The following is a 19078-nucleotide window of genomic DNA, read 5'->3' as shown; positions in this document are numbered from 1 at the left end:
AAAACAAAATCAAGGCTTATATATTATTCAGTATTCTTTTCATCACTTCGTTTTGAATATTTTATAGAATAATCCCGTCAAAAGTAGCTGATTTCTTCAGACAAAAGACCAAGGAGAGCATGGCGTACAGACAACAGAATAACATCCGGCGAAATGACTATCTGCAGTACCTGTTACAAGTCAAGAAGAGCATTGCAGCTGAGAATGATTTAAATAATACAGCAACACCCTGGTACAAGAGTGAGTATTATTTGTTTTATTAGCATACACGTTACGTTCCTCTTGGTTCATTTGATTTCCACATTAATGCTAAAACATAAGTACATGCTAGTTATTTTTCTCCACCTCGATAGTCAGAAGTGAAACGCGATATAAGTTAATGTTTTATCATTTCTCTCTACGTACTGCATAGTAAGACTATGTAATATAGCTACTAATGACCTTGAGCGAGAAATTCAGTACTAACCAATAACATTATGAGTGAGGGTGAATTTTACTTCCAACGCCAGCTACGGACACAAAGCCTTGGCAAGAGATTCTTCGGTCATTGCGTTGTTAGTACCCTACAGTGTTGCCACGATTCCCAGTATTCTATTAGTAGTGGCTGACTGCTTCTAATGTGCTCAGGTGCTACAGCACATATTCTTGATTATGTTCTAATTTGAATACAAACTGCCTAATTTTCTGTTACCAACACTCTACAATTTATGATCTGTAAATAGCATCGGCCAAGACTGCAACTTCGTCACGGGGTATCAGTATCGTGCATAATGTTTTAGAGAACAGATTGGTTGACATAAATATTATATGCTATTCATTTGTTATGTTTCGGTATTTATACCCTGACAGTATTTATAATATTTCACACAAAAGAAAAATTTTTTGTTGTTAAACGAAACATTCTTCGTCGCGTACAAACCTAGGGTTACTTACTATTGTTCCTATTTGTTTAATTGTTCCTATTTGTTTATAGTTAATAATATTAAGCTCAAAAACGAGCTATCCGAAAGAATAGTCCCAATTTCGCAATAACTTTTATCTTACTTATGGAATTAAACAATTATATCGCTTGGAAACAATATTTATTATGAAACTAGTTAATAATGTTATACTTAATTGCATGGCCAATGTTTAGGAAACGAGTGAAGCGAGTTTCCTAACATTGATGAATGCAACACCTGGATAACATTATTAAACGTGTTTCATAAACTATTTTTGTACTATAGCATTATAAAACAATTAAGAAATGCATATAAAATTTGAAATCATAGTTTGATATCATGGTCAACGAAGAAAGGGGTTGTATGACAGCAATACTATACATCGATGGCAATTAATAATAAAGGGCGACAAGAACGTGAGGATAATTTCCTTTCGAACGGAAGTGAAGGTGGAAAAGAATGGGCGAATATAGATTTAAAATGAGTTGAGTTACGTTTTACAGACATAAAACATCCGAACGTACTTTTATATCGTCTCTCTTTAGATGGATGGGTCTCCAGGTCTGTTTGCTCATTTTTCATATCATATTTGGCATGACGGGTGTGAAAGCATTGCTTATAACATTCTTCTACTCAGCGTTTGAAACATAGCGTCTTTTGCGACATTCTGCTTTATAATTCGCCAAAGGGAATTGTCTGGTGTGCTGAGATTTGGGGTTCGTGATGGCCATGTCAATGGTGAAGAAAACCTCCGTTAAGCTTACTTGTTCAGCTAAATATTAATTTTATTTACGTATGGGTATTAGTTATAAACTCATTTAATTGTAATTACTTATATCATCATACATTATTTGTAATTTATACCATTTACTCTTTATTACTCAGATTTATTATTTATTTTTTTTATTATTTCTATAATGCAATATTGAACCCCCGAACACGAGCGTTGCTCATACAGTGATATATTATTTAACTTAGTTTCAAGTTTTAATGTTTAATATGATCAGTATTGTTGAACGTATTTAATAGTGTTTCCATTCTATGATTAATTTGTTTATAACAGAAAAATTTGCTCCGGAACCGGGAATCGAACCCAGGACCCCTAGTTCTACGCATTAGCTGCTCTACCGGGACTTCACAGACTATTTACAAATATAATAATCATAACAGAGAATTCTGTAGGACAAAAAATTAATAATCCTTACACAGATTTTATTCGTCTAACAGTGAAAATAAACTGTGGAGTTCCCGTCGCACAAGTCACACATATGAGTGCGCTCCTTGTATGATGACAGAATATATGAGGCGTTCAGAGCTAAAGTGGATCAAGAGACGTATTTTTTAGATAATAGGATTTAAAGTTAACTTGCTCTAGTGGATTATCTAATTTGACTAGCAATAATTTTATTGCTTCATTCTCAAATTTAGATTTATAAAATATAAATAATTGTGATGTTAATTGATTCATCGCTTTGGTGACTTGATCCACTACGGCTCAGAACATCGTGAACAAATAATCGGAACCTGAAGTGACCGGTGTCACCTGCCGGCGAATGCTTGGAATTAAGACTTTATCCATTATTGCTCAGAAAAGATACAACTTCATATAATTTAGAAAATGAATTAAACTCAATTTATGAAAATTTAGACTTGATCCGTCTATATGCGCAACCGCAATCTAATCCAGACCACTCAAGCCGGATTCCGACCGGGAGCGCAGCTACACGACCAGCTGATACGAGTGCTCACTCCCATTGAAGAGGCTTATACACGCAGACACTACAGCATCCTTATTGCCTTAGACGCCAAGAGAGCCTTTGACACAGTTTGGATAGACGCCCTAAAATATAAACTCACATCCTTAAACCTGCCACACGAAATCACACGTTGGCTCTCCAGCTTCATATCGAACCGAACAGGACAGGTGAGACTCGGAAGGAACGAACTTTCTCGGACCTTCCGAATAGAAGCTGGGGTCCCCCAAGGCAGTGTCATATCTCCCACTCTGTATAACATCTATGTGGCAGATATTCCCCTACCTAATAACCCGCTAGTAGGACTGGCACAATATGCAGACGACGTCGCATATTGGGCAACACACCCCCGACTCCCCTCCGCTAGGAAGTTACTAAACGCAACACTCAGGCAGTATCTAAATTGGACCAACACGTGGCGGATCACAGTCAACACAGACAAAACACAGATATGCGTCTTCCGCCCAAAACTCCGGACTCGAGTCCTCCAGAACAACCCAATCACAATAGCCAACACTCAACTTCCACTCCAGCGGAATCTCACATATCTAGGAATACCCCTCACCTCCAAACTCTCCTGGACCGAAGTAGCTAAAGAAACCTGGAGGAAATATAATGCAGCCACCAGAGCAATAAGCTACCTAAGTGGCATCAATCGACCCGGTTGTATAACCGAAACACTCCTCCACCTATACAAAGCATTGGTTAGATCCCTATGCATATATCCCTCCATTTTCCTCGCACAAGCCCCTCCAACGACCCAATTGAAATTTGAAGCACGCGAAAGAAGAATTCTCCGCCAAATCTTCCACCTGCACAGACGCACCAGAAATAACACAGTTTACACTACCACAAAAACAAAGCCACTCTTCACACACCTAAGCAATACAAACAGGAAATACACACATTCGGCAGTAAATCGCGTATACACACAACACATTTTCGCAAATCCCCCGAACACAAACAACAGAACAACACTGGAGAAACTCCTCTACAACTACCACCAGCCCCCACCACCAAACTAAAACACACAAACAAAACCACAAGCACGTGTTGGAAATTTGAATACTGTCTGAGAGGACACACGACAGCAACAGAGAGGCAGATGAATAAAATAACACCACACCATGAAAGTCTCCAGAACGATTCAGACGCTTCTGCCACCGGAAGGGGAAACTCAAAAATGTATGTATGTATGCACAGTGTTCTGCCCAAGAGCAGGTCTTTAACTGCAAACCCAGCATTTCCCTTTCTTGCTTCCCTCTTAATCTCCCCATATAATACTTTAATGCTGTCTATCAACTGATATCTTTTACCCCGAACTCTTGTCCCGTTCACCATCCCTTAAGCGTTCCAATTTAACAAATTAGGCCTACACCAAAATAATTAAAACAAAAAAAAAATAAAGTAAAAAATAAAATAAAATAAAATAAATAAAAAGCCAATCACCGCACTCACACACCTACTGGCACTTATGCCAGAAATAGTGTCATATATAGTATGTAAATATATATTTATTGTTATTTATGTACAATGGCTGGAGAGGGCATCCTGCGCGTATAAGACCCTAAAACGGCCTCTGGCTCAAAGCCAGTAAAGTCAATAAACAACAGACTTGATCCACTTTAGCTCTGAACGCCTCGTATGTCGAACATGGAGTAAGGCCAAAAAGAAAAAAAGTCAAAGGAGAGTGATTCGATCCGGTGCTGCGGATTGAGTCTCGGAGTAGTTCAGTGGTAGAGCACCCAGTGCGTAGAACTGGGAGTCCTGGGTTCGATCCCCGGAGTCGGAGGAAATTTTTCTCCGTTATTAACAAGTAATAATCATAGCAGAGAATTCTGTAGGACTAAAAATTAATAATCTGGACGTATTTTATGGTTTATTTTAACATAATTTCAATGTTACTTTTCAAATACTGTGCACATAAAATAAATACATACCAAATTTGAACATTTCATAAGAAACCTTTTCCGAAGGTGAGTGTACGACCTTCTGAGCCTCACTACGGGTTTCCAACGCAACTTGGCAAATAAACAATGGATATGAACTGGCCGCCAAATTACTAACAAGAAAATATACTATTTCATATCTAATAGCATCGTGCATTTCAGGCGTTGTGTTCGGTCGAGTATGGCGAAGCTCGATATTCTCGATGTTCGCTCAACACAAGAAGGCCTGTCATGTTTGTTCCATCTCGATTTATTTCGTTGTTCTCCACTCCCATCCATTCATGTTTTAGACCAGTCATGTCAATTGATGCCCATAGGAGCAAGCACGCGCTTTAGAGTTCAGGAGAGCATGGGCGCTTTGCAGCGGAAAGGAAAGAGACAGACGAAAGAGGTAGTATAAGCCGCTTGATCGAGCTATATTCAGGGATGGCCAACGCTGATTCAATAAAGGGAAGAGAAATTATTAACACTGTATCCATATTAATTTTTAGATTTGCCTGGAAAGTATAAGTGCATTATAAAAATGTAAGTTTAAATTTTAATGCTCATTTTTCACAAGTTTTATTTTTTTAAGATACATTAAAGGTGATATATTACAGTTATATGAACACTAATAAAATAAAATCTATGAACACGGTATAATTGACCTAACATGTGTGTTTTATTTTTTTATTCAAAAGAAATATTTTCTCAACTTTTGTTATATAAAAATGAAATTTTCAGACATAGGTCTATTTATTTAGTAGCCTTACAGAATAATTTGGTAAATCTAATATACTGTAAATACGTATTACTGAAGATAATGTATTGAAAATTTTGAAAATCTGCGCATGGAAATTGTTTATAAGGAAATGAATTAACAAAGCAACTACTGTTACATCATAAGCAAAAGACATGTGCCTATGTGTTGTAAAAATGTCAGCTCTATAGCTTCAGCACATTTCGAGAAAATAATTTAATATTATGATGACAGGAATTTGCTCACCAATATCACCTTAAAAGCATAATTCGATAAGAGTTTTGTTATGGAATATTAGTTACATTTAAAACATATACAGCACCTAGGTAACTTTGCTTTGTACTGTAATATTGTTTTGATTGGTTTATTGATTACTTTTATAAGGTTAAAGGTACCATCAATATCAATTCCAACTTATCATGTCATACTCAATCTCTTTTTTTGGGATATCACTTTCTTTATGAATGAAGTATTTAATCCATTCAGTACAATATAGTTGTACTACTATGGAATTTATGTGAATATTCCTTATTAACTCTTTATTATGTTATTAACATTTAAAACACAACTGCAATATTAAGAAATTGGTATTAGTACTTTTACTTTACAAACAATATAGATAATATCAAACAGAAAGAAGGCATATACAAATAACGACATAAAATTTCACGTTCCGTCTAAAGTTTGTGCACCACTGTTTTCTTAATACAACAGGCTGCTTATTCATATACACAACCCTTCCTCTTTCCATACTTAGCGCTTGATGCCCGCGCACAACGTCAAGGTCAGAAAAATGCGCTTGCTTTGACATCACTATTTTAGACGATTAGTGATTTTGGTACAGATCTTGCGATTAGTTTTCATATGAAATAAAACTAAGTTTGTAATGTCTTGGTTCCATTTCTCATGTTCGAACATTGCAGGACACTAATATATAAGATCAGTGATCAGTGTTATGTATATGTGGTCTAAGTTATCTTTTTGTACCCGGGAATGATATAGAAATGTGTTCTGAGCCATCGCAATATTATTCCATACTGTTTACGATTAAAATATACATAAATGTCTCTTTTCTGATATGGAATACTGTATAATTGTATCTTTTTTACGCAGAATTCACCGATGAAGACGTAGCAGCTCACGCACTCACCTTTTTCACCGAAGGATATGAAACTTGTGCAGTTTCATTGTCGATGCTGCTGTACTACCTAGCTTGTAACAGAGACGTACAAATAAAACTGATACAAGAAGTTGACTTCATCATCAAAAAGCACAACTACCGATTAAATTTGGATGTCATAGAAGACATGCAGTACCTCGACATGGTGGTCAAAGGTTCATATTAATAATTTTTTTATATTTAAAACTGTACTTTGCGCATATTTGTCATCAATGTGTACCGTTGCGAATGTAGTCTATATTTGTCTTCTTGTATGTTTTGTATGTAATATACAGTGTGTATGTTTTTGTGTGTATGTGTTTGTGTATGTGTGTTCATGTGTGTATGTATTTGTGTACGTATGTGTACAGTGTTCGTGTATATATATGTGTATGTTTTCATGTGTATGGATATAAAAATTGTGGTTTATTTAACGACGCTCGCAACTACCGGTGTGCCGGAATTTTGTCCCGCAGGAGTTATTTCACATACCAATAAATCTACTGACATGAGCCTATCGCATTTAAGCACACTTAAATGCCATCGACCTGGGCCGGGAAGGCAGAAGGCCAGCGCTATACCGACTGCGCTACCCAGGCCGACCTTGTGTGTATCGGTGTGTGTTTGTTCGTGTATACATGGTGGATGGTAACCTCTGCACCAAAGTGAAACTGGTATAGATCCTGAGGAGAAATTTGAAAAATCTAAATACATTTTTTCTCTAACATTCACGGTTTTAGAGCAAATTCTCATGTTTCTACGAAGAATTTGGCAACATCACGACAGCTGCACGGCCTGCACTCCTTACCTTTCCCTCCCCCTCTGCTGTACTCAGTCCGTAACAGGGATGTGCGCTGCGTTGCAAGATTTATTTAAAGGGTTATTCGCTATTTTTCAATTTAAATCCATGGCTAAACGGTTTAGTTTGCAAAAAAAGAAAAAAATGATTCAAGATATTTACTGTCCAGATTATTTTCACCTATCTGCTTGTATAGCAATGAGCCATTTCCATTAGAGCCATTGCCGCAATGGAGTGCTGCAAACATTGGGCAAAGAATATTTTTTCCTGCCTAACGGTGCTTTATCGAAGGAAAAGTGTAATAAAAGTTTTGTTATATATAACATGTAGAAATCGGTCTGAGTGACGCAGTTGGTACAGCGCTGGCTTCTGTGCCCGAGGTTGCGGGTTCGATTCCGGCACAGGTCGATGGCATTTAAGTGTGCTTAAATACGATAGGCTCATGTCACTAGATTTAGTGGAATGTAAAAGAACTCCTGCGGGACAAAATTCCGACACACCGGCGACGCTGATATAACCTCGGCAGATGCGAGCGTCGTTAAATTAACCATAATTTTAAAACATGTAGAATCACTTCTTAAATTTTGGCGCAGAGGTTACCATCCACCTTGTGTGTGTATGTATTCGTGTGTGTGTGTACAGTATGTGTTCGTGAGTATGCGTGCATGTATTCGTGAGTATGTGTGTATGTCCGTGGGTGTGTCATTCATTCATTGTTCTGCCCAAGGGCAGATCTTTCACTGCAAACCCGGCTTTCTCCAATCTTATTATTGCGATGTACCGAAGTACATATGATATTTCCGTGCAGGAATTCTGCGTTTCTTTCTCCAAACTTTCCTACTTTCTATCTTCCTATTTGTATCCTCATATGATCCATATATTTTAATGTCATCTATCATCTCATATCTTCTTCTACCCCGAACTCTTCTCCCATTCACCATTCCTTCCAGTGCATCCTTCAGTAGACAGTTCCTTCTCATCAATGTCATAATCACATAATGTAAATTTTAATCTTTTCTATAATAACTTAAAAAATAACTTTTTATATTTTTTTAATATCTTGGTGAAAATTTTATTTCTAAAATAAGTGTTATTTTTTAATCTAATTTTTTAAAGGTAAAACTACATATTGTGCAATGGAACATTAATAATGCTGTACTCTAATTTGTTCCTTTGTAAATATATAATTTCTTCAAACATTAATAAAAGAAAATAATATTGCTTTACGTATAATTCTCCAGCAATAAAACTATGCTGAATGCAGCCATCAAATGCTCCATTTCACAACAGAGATATTAACGATTAAGTGTGCCAAGTTTCAGCCTGAGAAATAAAATGAATACTTGTCGCTGAAAATATAGAAAATTTATTTTTTTGAGATAATTGAATTTAAAGTTTTGGTTACATATAGCTCATACATTAACACAACTTATACCAAATTTATTGTAGATTTAATACATTGATATTATGCTATAACATTTTCACGAAAATACTCCTCGCGAAATCGTATATTTCTTAGCTCAAAAATAAACAAAATGATAAAATTTGTCAAAATTCCATTATTTTCAGTAGCACGTCGTTTTAAGTTTAGAATTTAGTGCGTTAGTGTAATTTTTTATATTATGTTTTTATTTAAGTAGTTTTAATTCTGAATTGTTATTTATAATAGTTTTCTTTAAATATTTGGGTAGCTACCAGAGTGCTGCACTGGAGTTAAATAGCTCGCTTGAACTCGGTAGAGTGTCGCACCCTCGAGTGAGATACGATCGGTCGTGATACGCTCGTAATAAATAGAAGCACAGTACAAGGTCATCTCACCGACATGTCTTATCTTGTATGGAAGGCGAAAGATAAGATACACATATATTTTCCTCACACGGTAAAAATAAGGCTTTATTTTCTGCGTTTATGACAAACGTTTAATGGAACAGTCAATGGAACGTACCAAAACAGGAACATGAAGTTATAAATAAAATAGTATGAAAAACTTCGATATACAGTTATTATTGCTAATTAATAATTATTCAATATTTGATTTACCACATATGATAGGTCCATATATAGTGTTCCTCCTATATACTGCAACAATGTAGAAACGTTTTACAAAATATTATTGATATAGCAGTAGATTAATAACAATATTACAAGTCCCGTCGCTGTAATTTCCGGCAGCCAATCACGTTGCAAGTCGGCCACATTTAAACTTGTGCGTCTTGTGATTCGCTTATGAAAACATTATTCATTTCTTAAGGTTCGATAAATGCCCGCCATTTTGGCTCTTTCGTTGGCGTTCGCAGGAAGCACACGTAGACGTTATTTGCCGCTCAATTATTTGCTGAATTACAGTGCGTTTGGTTTATTATCATAGGAGCTACGACATGATAATGTTCAACGGCGTGGCAAATAGATTCTTCGTATAGTATCTCGGCAACGAAAGAACAAAAATGGCGAACGGTACTACCTACCTAGACTTTATAGAGCCTTCACTTCCTAAGACGTAAGCAAAGAGGAGGAGTCACGCCGGGAATAACAGCGCCGCGACTATAGTACAGAGATAACGTCACAGAAAATATAATAAAACGAATAATCATGCTGCACAACTGTTACAGACGCAAAGATTGATACACTAATTATTAGAGATTATTATTATCATTATTATTATTATTATTATTATTATTATTATTATTATTATTATTATTATTATTACTACTACTACTAGAAAACTTGATACAGTTCTTGCATTGTCGTGATTGTGTTCTCCGTTTATAATAATTACATTTACATCCAATAAAATCTATCAGATGTGGCAAGAACAAAATCACTTCTGTGTGGGGGAAAAAAAAACATTTACTTACAACATTTATATTACATTTTAAAGCAAGTTTTGTAGTAGTACTATGGAGAGGTTAGTTAGTTAAACACTTCAAAGTTTTGAAATGATAAACATTTATGATGTTACTACACAGTTCATCACTGTACCAAGAACGAATGTCTAACGCTTGGCTTAAACTGTTCGAGGATTTATCGCTCGTGACAATTTTACCCATCATGCATGTGCGCTACCTATCGGGTTATGCTATGAACTACTTAGCGCTCGAGCGAAAACGTCCGATGCAGACCTCTAGTAGCTACGTATGTGGTTTCCACATTCCTATATTCATTAAACGGTTTGTTTGTTTGCAGAATCACTGCGGATGAACGCGCCTGTACCGTTTATCACGAGACTTTGCACGAAACGGTTTGAACTGCATACGAATGGAGGAGACCTCACAATTCAGAAGGGCACGCCGATGGTGATACCCGTGCTAGCCCTTCACAACGATCCTAAATTCTTCCCTCATCCGAAGACATTTGATCCAGAGAGGTTCAACAAGAGCAGCGCAGCACAGCGACCTCGCTGCACGTACCTGCCTTTCGGTGCAGGACCCAGGACTTGCTTGGGTGAGTGCACAATTACTAAGTTCTTGTATGACACAGTATTGTCTGCATCTCATCTCTGAAATGCTTTGTAAAATTTTGTGATCATATTTTAAACCATTAAAGTTTTATTAGTACAAGTAGAAATATTAATGACTTTCAAAGCCGAAAATACATCTGAATATCCATATTATAAATAGTAGTTTGAAAATGTTCCTGTTTGGAAACACAATCAACAAGATATAAAATACAATAGTATATTATGCAACGAGCCTATAATGGTAGTAATTAAGACGCGAGTATGTTTATGAAACGAGCGCAAGCAGGTTTCATAATTTTCGTACAAGCGTCTTAATTACCATTATAGTTAAGTTTTATACGACTGTTTATGCTCGACATATCTCTAACTTGAAATTATTCATAAGTATTCATGTTATTCTTATGTGACTGAGGAGCGGAACTGACTTTGTGCAATACCTCGTAAATTATGAGATGTGCGCAGACGCGAAAGTATTGATTTTTTCCGAGAAACAAATGTAGACATTGACCTTGATATAATCTAGAGAGTAAAATAAACATTAATCTTGATATAACCTTGAAATTTAATTTATTTGAATTTTATTTACAATTAACGCTAATTATTATAGTAACAGAACTGACTTTATTTCGAATATAGGTGATTTATTGTGCAATTGGTGAAATGAATTTGAGGGAATGTGCTTTGTGAAAGGCTGGAAGATGACGGTGAATTGATGTTAATTTGTGTGTTGTTTTTTTCGACTGAGTTTAATATTGTATTTGAGACTTCAGTTTTATTTTGGATCGATTCTTCAACATAACCTTCTGCGAAAGTATTGGATTTCCAGCCTCCGTGACGTTTCAGTGTTGTGATATCGGAGAATAATCGATACTTGCGCTTTCATATTGCTACAATGGTATTTTCTGATTGGTGGAACATCTGAACTTTAATGAATAGGTGTACTTTAATGAGGTCCATTAAAGGGCTGCTACCAGGTGTATAATTACTACATTTCGGCATGGTCGAGCATAAAAACATATAAACGCGTTACTCTTAATTCCCTTACTTATGGAAGATATAATTAATTTATCTCTAAATATTATTTACATTACTTGCCCTGAGTCTGTCGGCGACAGAGCCGTAGCTGTCACCTTTTATAGCTACCTGCACCTCTTAAGCTGTACACACGAGAAAATAAAATATTAAATGAAGTATATAATTGAATATAAAATACAGTGGCACAGATGTTTCACAGTTACGTGTTTCAGTATATTTTATTGCCGTTCTTACAATATTTTCAACTAATAATTTATTGGAATGTTAGTTTGTATTATGAAGCCAGGGGGAGCGATATGTATTGTCCCAGATTGCTCTCAAGCATTGTCGTATTAATTCAACATAAATTGGGACACACTCAAAGACAGGAGAACCCGAATTCGATTACGCGCAATGTTCAAAACATACAGAGGTGAGCCTGCCTGGAGATAAATAAAAAAATAGGTTGCAGCCTCCAAATTACTTTGCAAGGAACGATCACTTATATAAATTGAGAGAAAGAAGACAGAGGACGGACAGTGGAAAGTTTCTTTTCTCAATCGTAATATCAGGGACTGGAATGCTTTACCCGCAGACTTACTAAAGGCTTTACCAATAACCAAAAATGTATTTAAAAATAGTCTTAAGGACCTTACTAAAAGACGGTAGTATATTATATACACTACTTAAAGGGTGTAATTGGTGTTTTGTTATTTGAAGTGTTGTATCAGTGAAGAAGTGTGTTGTGTCAGTGAAGTGTGTTTGTGTCAGTGAGTTTTATAGTTTATAGTGGTAGTACAAATTATTTAAACAGTGAAATGTTTTTGAAGTGTTAGTGAAATCGGGATAGTGACAGTGAAATGTGTCGTAGTTCCAGTGCAGTGAGTGAGTTGAGATCGAAATGAATGTAGTACTGAAAGGTACCTGTGCATGTTTGAACATATATCATGATATATATATATATATATATATATATATATATATAATATACTCGTGGGTTTAAGTTCGAACTTAGGGTTAAGATGCATATTAGATTTACTTTAAATGTTATTTTAAGTGATCGTGCTTCATTTAATTTAGGATGCTTCTTGTTAATATTATATTATTATTATTATTATTAATATTATATTATTATTATTATTATTAATTGTAATTTATTATTAATTGTATTATTGTTAATTGTGTTTATTAATTATTGGGTGTTATAAGTTACCACTGCCACCGGGTATTTACCCATTTCCAGTGTGAATAAATACATACATAGCCTACATTATATATACTGTAGAGTAGCAACTAGGTAGCGGTGAAGAAAACATTTATCTGCTGCTGTCAGTGGCTTTTTAGTGTGCCAATTGATATAAACAGCAATAAAAATTAAATACAAACGCTTAGTATGGACTTTCGAAATAAAGATTACCGGTAAAACATTTTTGATAATAAAATTTGTCACTGTGCTGAAAGTCAATCAGTCGAACGTTTGTGAGATAGTATCTTCCCCTTCGCTGATGTCAGAGATTGTGAGTAGAGAAGAAATGCCTATCAACCAAAATGAAATGGGGATTAGTTATGGTCCAACTCAACGTTTGGTTATAGTTAAAGAGGACTATTGTTCATGAATCTGAATTGGGGACATCACCCGAATAAGAGCGTATACAGTAAAATGTAGTCCTGATATAAACTAATTTCAATGTTTGTAAGCTGTCAGGTTCGTCATATTTGCGTTGAAAAAGTTTTTCATTACTGTTAATTAGTTTCGAGGACATTTAAAATTAAATTATTGAAACATAACAGCAAATATTATGTTCTGCTATTAGTAAATAAATATAATATAGAACTCTGTATACGCCCTTTTTCCGGCGACAATCTGTTTTAGTACTGTTTTTAATTATTCTGATGTTCTACGTGTCTAACTTTGCATAAAAATTAATTATATATGGGAACACCTCGTACTTTAATAATAATTTTGCCTTAAAAAGTAAAATAAGATAAATTAAACAAAATAAAATATACATTTACCATAACATACTAAATAAACATATTGAATAATTACACAAGTAGGCCTACAAAATAACATTACATTTTTAATTTATGGTTTTCTTGTCTTTATGTCTTTTTCTTCTTTATATATCATCACTATTGTTGCTAGAGTCATGTTCACCATTGTGTGATGATATCCCGACTTTATTCAACATTGAGTTCAGCCAACTTTAGCCATCTTCATCTAAAAACTGTAAGATATCTCTTCAGTCCTCCGCCTTGGAGGGTTTCAAAGACACTGGGTTCATTTGTGTTGGACTCAAAAAATTTTCATCTGCGTCACTTCCATTACCGTCTTCCAAATCTTGAAGGAAACAAATGATGCAGATTATGAGCTTCAAGCTGAAAATACCCCTGATGTAGTGTATTGCAGTTTATACTTTTGCATCATGATTGTATGAGGACGATTTAAGTGTATACCCCTTTTATCATTGAGGATGTCACTTGAAAACAGTTTATTCTGAACTGTTGTTAATCGTTTCTCTGAAATTTGCAATAGCCTCAATAGAAAGTTTTGACATCAATTTTTTTACCCCCATTACAGAAAACACTATATTTCCAAACATTATCCCTATTCTTGAAAGACTGAAGCTTCTTAGTTTTTAGAGTCACTCTTTCAAGGTAAGAAGTGATAAAATTATATTGTTCTAATTTCGAATCCATGTCCCAAGACCGTTTAAAAATAGACAGTTGATCGTCCTTTGAAATTTCATGTGTACACATTTTCATACATAATATTTTTACAGGTGTAAATGACCTCTCTTCCATTTCTTTGCCTGTATAAGTTGTATATGACTTGCCACTGTTTCTATTCATTTTCCTTTCTTCAGTTTTCCATTTAGTCTTCTTCACAAGCTTTCTTTTTTCCCATATTTTTGGTCATGATACACTGCTGCAACTGACAACCTGAAGCAGGCCTAAACATCGAATACTGCCTACTACAGTACGGCTTGCAACAGCACGTGACTGCTGCTGTAGTGGGCGCGTTCACTTGTTCAACATAAACACGTAACATTGTGTCCTGTGTTACGTATTGAAGCTAGACTTACGAAAATTTACTACAGTGTACTATACGCATTCAACTATCTAATCCCTTGATCGTCGGAAAACGGGCGTATAAGGGTATAAGCCGTTATTCGGGTGAAGTCCCCAATTCATAAGGCTTATGCAAGTGAAAGTTTGCTTAATTACACGCTAAATTCGTAATTGTCTCACATGAGCACTCAGTGTGTTTAAACATTTTCTTATATTTTTTCTGGGAATTCTGTATCTTATTACTGGCTTTCTCGTTCATTTTATTAAATTCTTTCGTTCACTGTCTGTCACTAATTCCATGTATACTGCGTATTATTGTTTTGTGTTGAGGTAAATGAGGGACTCTCTAACAGTAACTACATATCATTTGTCGATGAAAGCAGAAATAATTATAATTCTTTTGTTTGCACAGGAAGCCGCTATGCTCTGGCATTGATCAAGTGCTGTATGGTTTTAGTACTATTACAGTACTATATCAAAAAGTGTCGGTATACACCAAGGACCACAACTGCAGTGCCTACATCCTTCATCTATACTCCGAAAGAAAAGCTGTGGATCGAGTTTGTCAAAAGAGACAAAAAATAAATGTCAATTTTCTGTGTTTCCCTTTGCTTTAATCTCTTGCTTTAAACCCTTTTCACTGGTTAAATGGTAAAATTGATCTCCTTTTATTTAAATGAAATAAATTTTAATGTATGTTACTTTCTTCTTGTACGTTCATGTGCCAAAAATGCTTCATTAATGCATTATATTGCCTTGGAAATGGGTTAAAATCTGAAAACTTTAATGCAATTTCATCACATTCGTGTGTTATTGTCCATTACTCATACAGAATTTTCAATGTGGACACCTCTCACTATGGTATATACATTTTTTTTTCTGAGATTCTCATTTGGATTATTATCTTCAACTTCTGAATCTTCCTATTTTTCTCAAGGGCTCTTTCAGAGTTTTTCTCTAATTTCACTCACTTTGACTGTTATTGTGTATAAATTTGCAACTTCTTGTTACAGTAATTAATTGTGTTATGCAGTTTACTGCAGTCGTTTACATTATTACTTTGTTGATGTGTTTGAATATGAATTTCAATTATTACTTTCCAAGAACTTCACACTGTCTTGGAGGTACTTAAACACTGATATTTCTCAGAGCGCTTCCTTCTTTCCGTTATCTTTTGTGTTATAATTTAGCAAATAATCGTCATTTTGTCTTGTGTGCTCCGTTTCATTTGTGGTCTTCCAAGTTCTTCTGTGATTTGTGTAATATTTTATTTCAGCATGGGCGCTTTGATTTACATTTTTAATTTATATAGCGATTTAGTATTCAAAATCTGTTCTTGACAGAGATAAAATAAATTAATTGTAACAAAATTAAGCATAATTTTTAACCTATATATTTCACAACTTTTTCAGAAAATTTTGTGCTTATGGATATTACATTTCTATAGGTATATTTTACAGCCGTCTTATAATCTTAATATATAAAATTGAATGTAGGTATGTATGTATGTATGTATGTATGTATGTATGTATGTATGTATGTATGTATGTATGTCCACTAACATGCCTTTTGATTTTAAGTAACTTCAATTTCAGTGCCACTAGCATTATTAATGGTCATATTAAAATTAAGCTCAAGGACAGTCGCTCAAAGTTGCAGACATTAGCTTAAAAACTGCGTGTTTTCCACATTCTCAACTATATTTTATACAAAGCAATGGAAAAATAAAATAAGATTTTACACATATGCCTATCAAAAAGCAATTCAATGACACTTTTGTCATGTTGCTAACGTAACATATAAATGTACGAAAGCCGACTGAAAATAACACTGTATTAATTCTAAAATATACGTTTCTCAAAATACAGGCTATATTTATATATGTGCCCTGTATTGATGTTTATGTCCGAAAATGTGTTACTGCGAAATTCTATCTGTATAATCATGTTGTCAATGTAGTATGTTATGCGTTGTGGAAATAACAATTATTCAATTTCTGAAATACCGGTATACGTCTCTCAGAATATTAGTTTTTATGTTAAAAATGACTTGCTGCGAGTTTATATTACATCTGTATTCTGTATATAAATAAGAATTAATATACTGTAATTAATATGATCTATTTGTGAGATAATTATAATTTCTCAAGTCGTATAAAAACTATGTATGATATAAACAGGCGTACAGCGGTCAAGAGGTAAAAAGATCTTCCAATATAAATTAAATTATGTGTGTATATATTGATTCTTTGGTACAACCGATAGAGAGATAAATTTTGGCTCACGATGACGTCCCAACGAGTTCAGTCTGGGAACAAGGGAATTTTCTGTTTATCGTCAGCTCTCTCTGAAATTCAAGTCAAAGCACATATAGACATGAAATTACGTGAAATGCACAGCTTCAGATCGATGTACAGATCTTATAATTATTTTATCTCTGCCTCTGTACAACGTCACATTTGCGATGACACCCCGACGGGTTCAGACTGAGAACAAGGGAATTTTCTGTTTATCGTCAGATCTCTCTGAAATTAAAGTCAAAAGCGTACATAGACATGAAATTACGTGAAATGCATAGCTTCAGATGAATGTACAGATTTTATAATTATTTTATCTCTGCCTCTGTGCAGATGGGGAAGAAAGAGACGGCAGAAAGATTGTAATGCTTTTTAATACGCTGACTCCCACGACTAAGATAAGTCACCTTAAATTTAACAGTCGCTGACCGGCAGAGATAAAATGTAAGATCTGTAGAAATTTGAGACAATGCTAAGTGGGCGATCAGGAACCAAAGGGTGTATTTTGTTTTCCTGAACCTCAAGACAATGCTAACTCATTTGAAGTGTGTGTGACTATAATCTATATATATATATATTTTCGTTTGTTTTTATTTTATTTATAATTTCATTTTTATATTATTTTATTTTTATTTCTAGTGATGTGGAAGAGAAGGCCTGATGGCCTTAACTACGCCAGAATAAATAAATAAATAAACACAAATAAATAAAAATAAAATATTTGAAAGCAAGGGACGTGATAAAACGATTTCCTTCGTTGCGTGACCTACAGTTGTTTTAAATTGAGTTAATCCTTTCAGGCATTTGGCTAAGAAGTTCATTAATTCATGTAAGTGACACTGTGTAAAGATTCATCTTTAGGGACGAGGAAAGCTTATTAAAGACAATTCGTTTTGGTTGTCTATAGTTGAGTTTCTGAGATTTCCGAAAAGTCTAAGAATCAGTTTAAATAAAAAAAGAAGCAAAAAGCACAACCCGGGCAACGCCGGGTACTTTCAGCTAGTTAGTCAACATAAATGGAACGTGAAGCAATTACAAGCTACGCGAAAATGCGTTCTTGATATGGAATTTTGGGTCGAGAAAAACTGACTGTGTGAGCTCCAAGACTGTTGGTCACTTGTCTCACTCTCATTTTCGCCGTTATAATGGCAGAGAAGCGAAACTTTATTTTGAAGGGGAGCACTGCCCTATCGTTTTCCAATATTTAGAAAAATATTCTCATACTCTGGTATATTCTGAGTGAAATTTAGAGGTTGCTAAGAAAGTTTGTTACTTTCGCTAACCGTTTTAAACTGCAAGGAAAGTAGGAAAACCAGCCACATGACAGTTTAGCGACGTAGGAAGAAACTTTAAGAATTTCCAAGTAACTCAATGGAATTTAAGAGCACGGGATAAGAAGTGGAGAAGAATAATTGAGACCAGCTTGGCCTATGAAGAGAATAAGAAGCTACCAAAGGTTGAAATATGAATTAGGCCTATTCTTTATTGTGAACAAAATCCAATGCAGTACAAAGCATTACCAAATTTAGAGTTCAAAATTTCAGAAATACATTGTGACACTATGAACATAATAATACTGACATAGTGATAATTATTTTATAGCAAGTGTTCCCTTCCCAAATTCTGGAGATGCCCAGTCTTCTTTGACAACCTGCAGAAAAAAATTTTTGGAACAACTGGATAATACCCACGGCAGAGCTATGTCGATAGTCGACGTTACTCGCTGGCCACTAGTCACCAGGCCGTACCGAGCCGTGCCAAACAGAACACAATCGAAATGGTGGTAGTAAAATTCGCGACTATATTCTTAAAATACAATTCACTGCAATAGTCAAGTGCAAGACTTCTCGCTTCTGTTGCATTCAAACAATTATAAAATACGATAATTTGGTCCAGGG

At 35.0% G+C, this 19078-nt stretch overlaps 1 protein-coding gene across 4 annotated transcripts in view; it reads left to right on the top strand.

The window, feature by feature from the left end:
• Positions 1–16384, top strand: part of LOC138703427 (cytochrome P450 6j1-like) — a 65804-nt gene extending 49420 nt beyond the window's left edge. For 3 of the 4 annotated variants that reach the window (XM_069831279.1, XM_069831277.1, XM_069831280.1), the window contains exons 6-9: positions 68–240; positions 6497–6718; positions 10525–10782; positions 15297–16384. In XM_069831279.1, coding sequence (XP_069687380.1) covers positions 68–240; positions 6497–6718; positions 10525–10782; positions 15297–15469 — 826 coding nt within the window. In that variant the 3' untranslated portion in view covers positions 15470–16384. The remainder of the gene's footprint in view (positions 1–67; positions 241–6496; positions 6719–10524; positions 10783–15296) is intronic. The other variant, XM_069831278.1, reaches the window with a different exon arrangement.
• The last annotated feature ends 2694 nt before the right edge of the window (positions 16385–19078 follow it).

This window comes from Periplaneta americana, chromosome 7, assembly GCF_040183065.1.
Source record: "Periplaneta americana isolate PAMFEO1 chromosome 7, P.americana_PAMFEO1_priV1, whole genome shotgun sequence".
NCBI classification, from domain to species: Eukaryota; Metazoa; Arthropoda; class Insecta; order Blattodea; family Blattidae; genus Periplaneta; species Periplaneta americana.
Note: the sequence above shows the minus strand (reverse complement) of the source record. Positions and strands in the feature narration are given on the sequence as shown.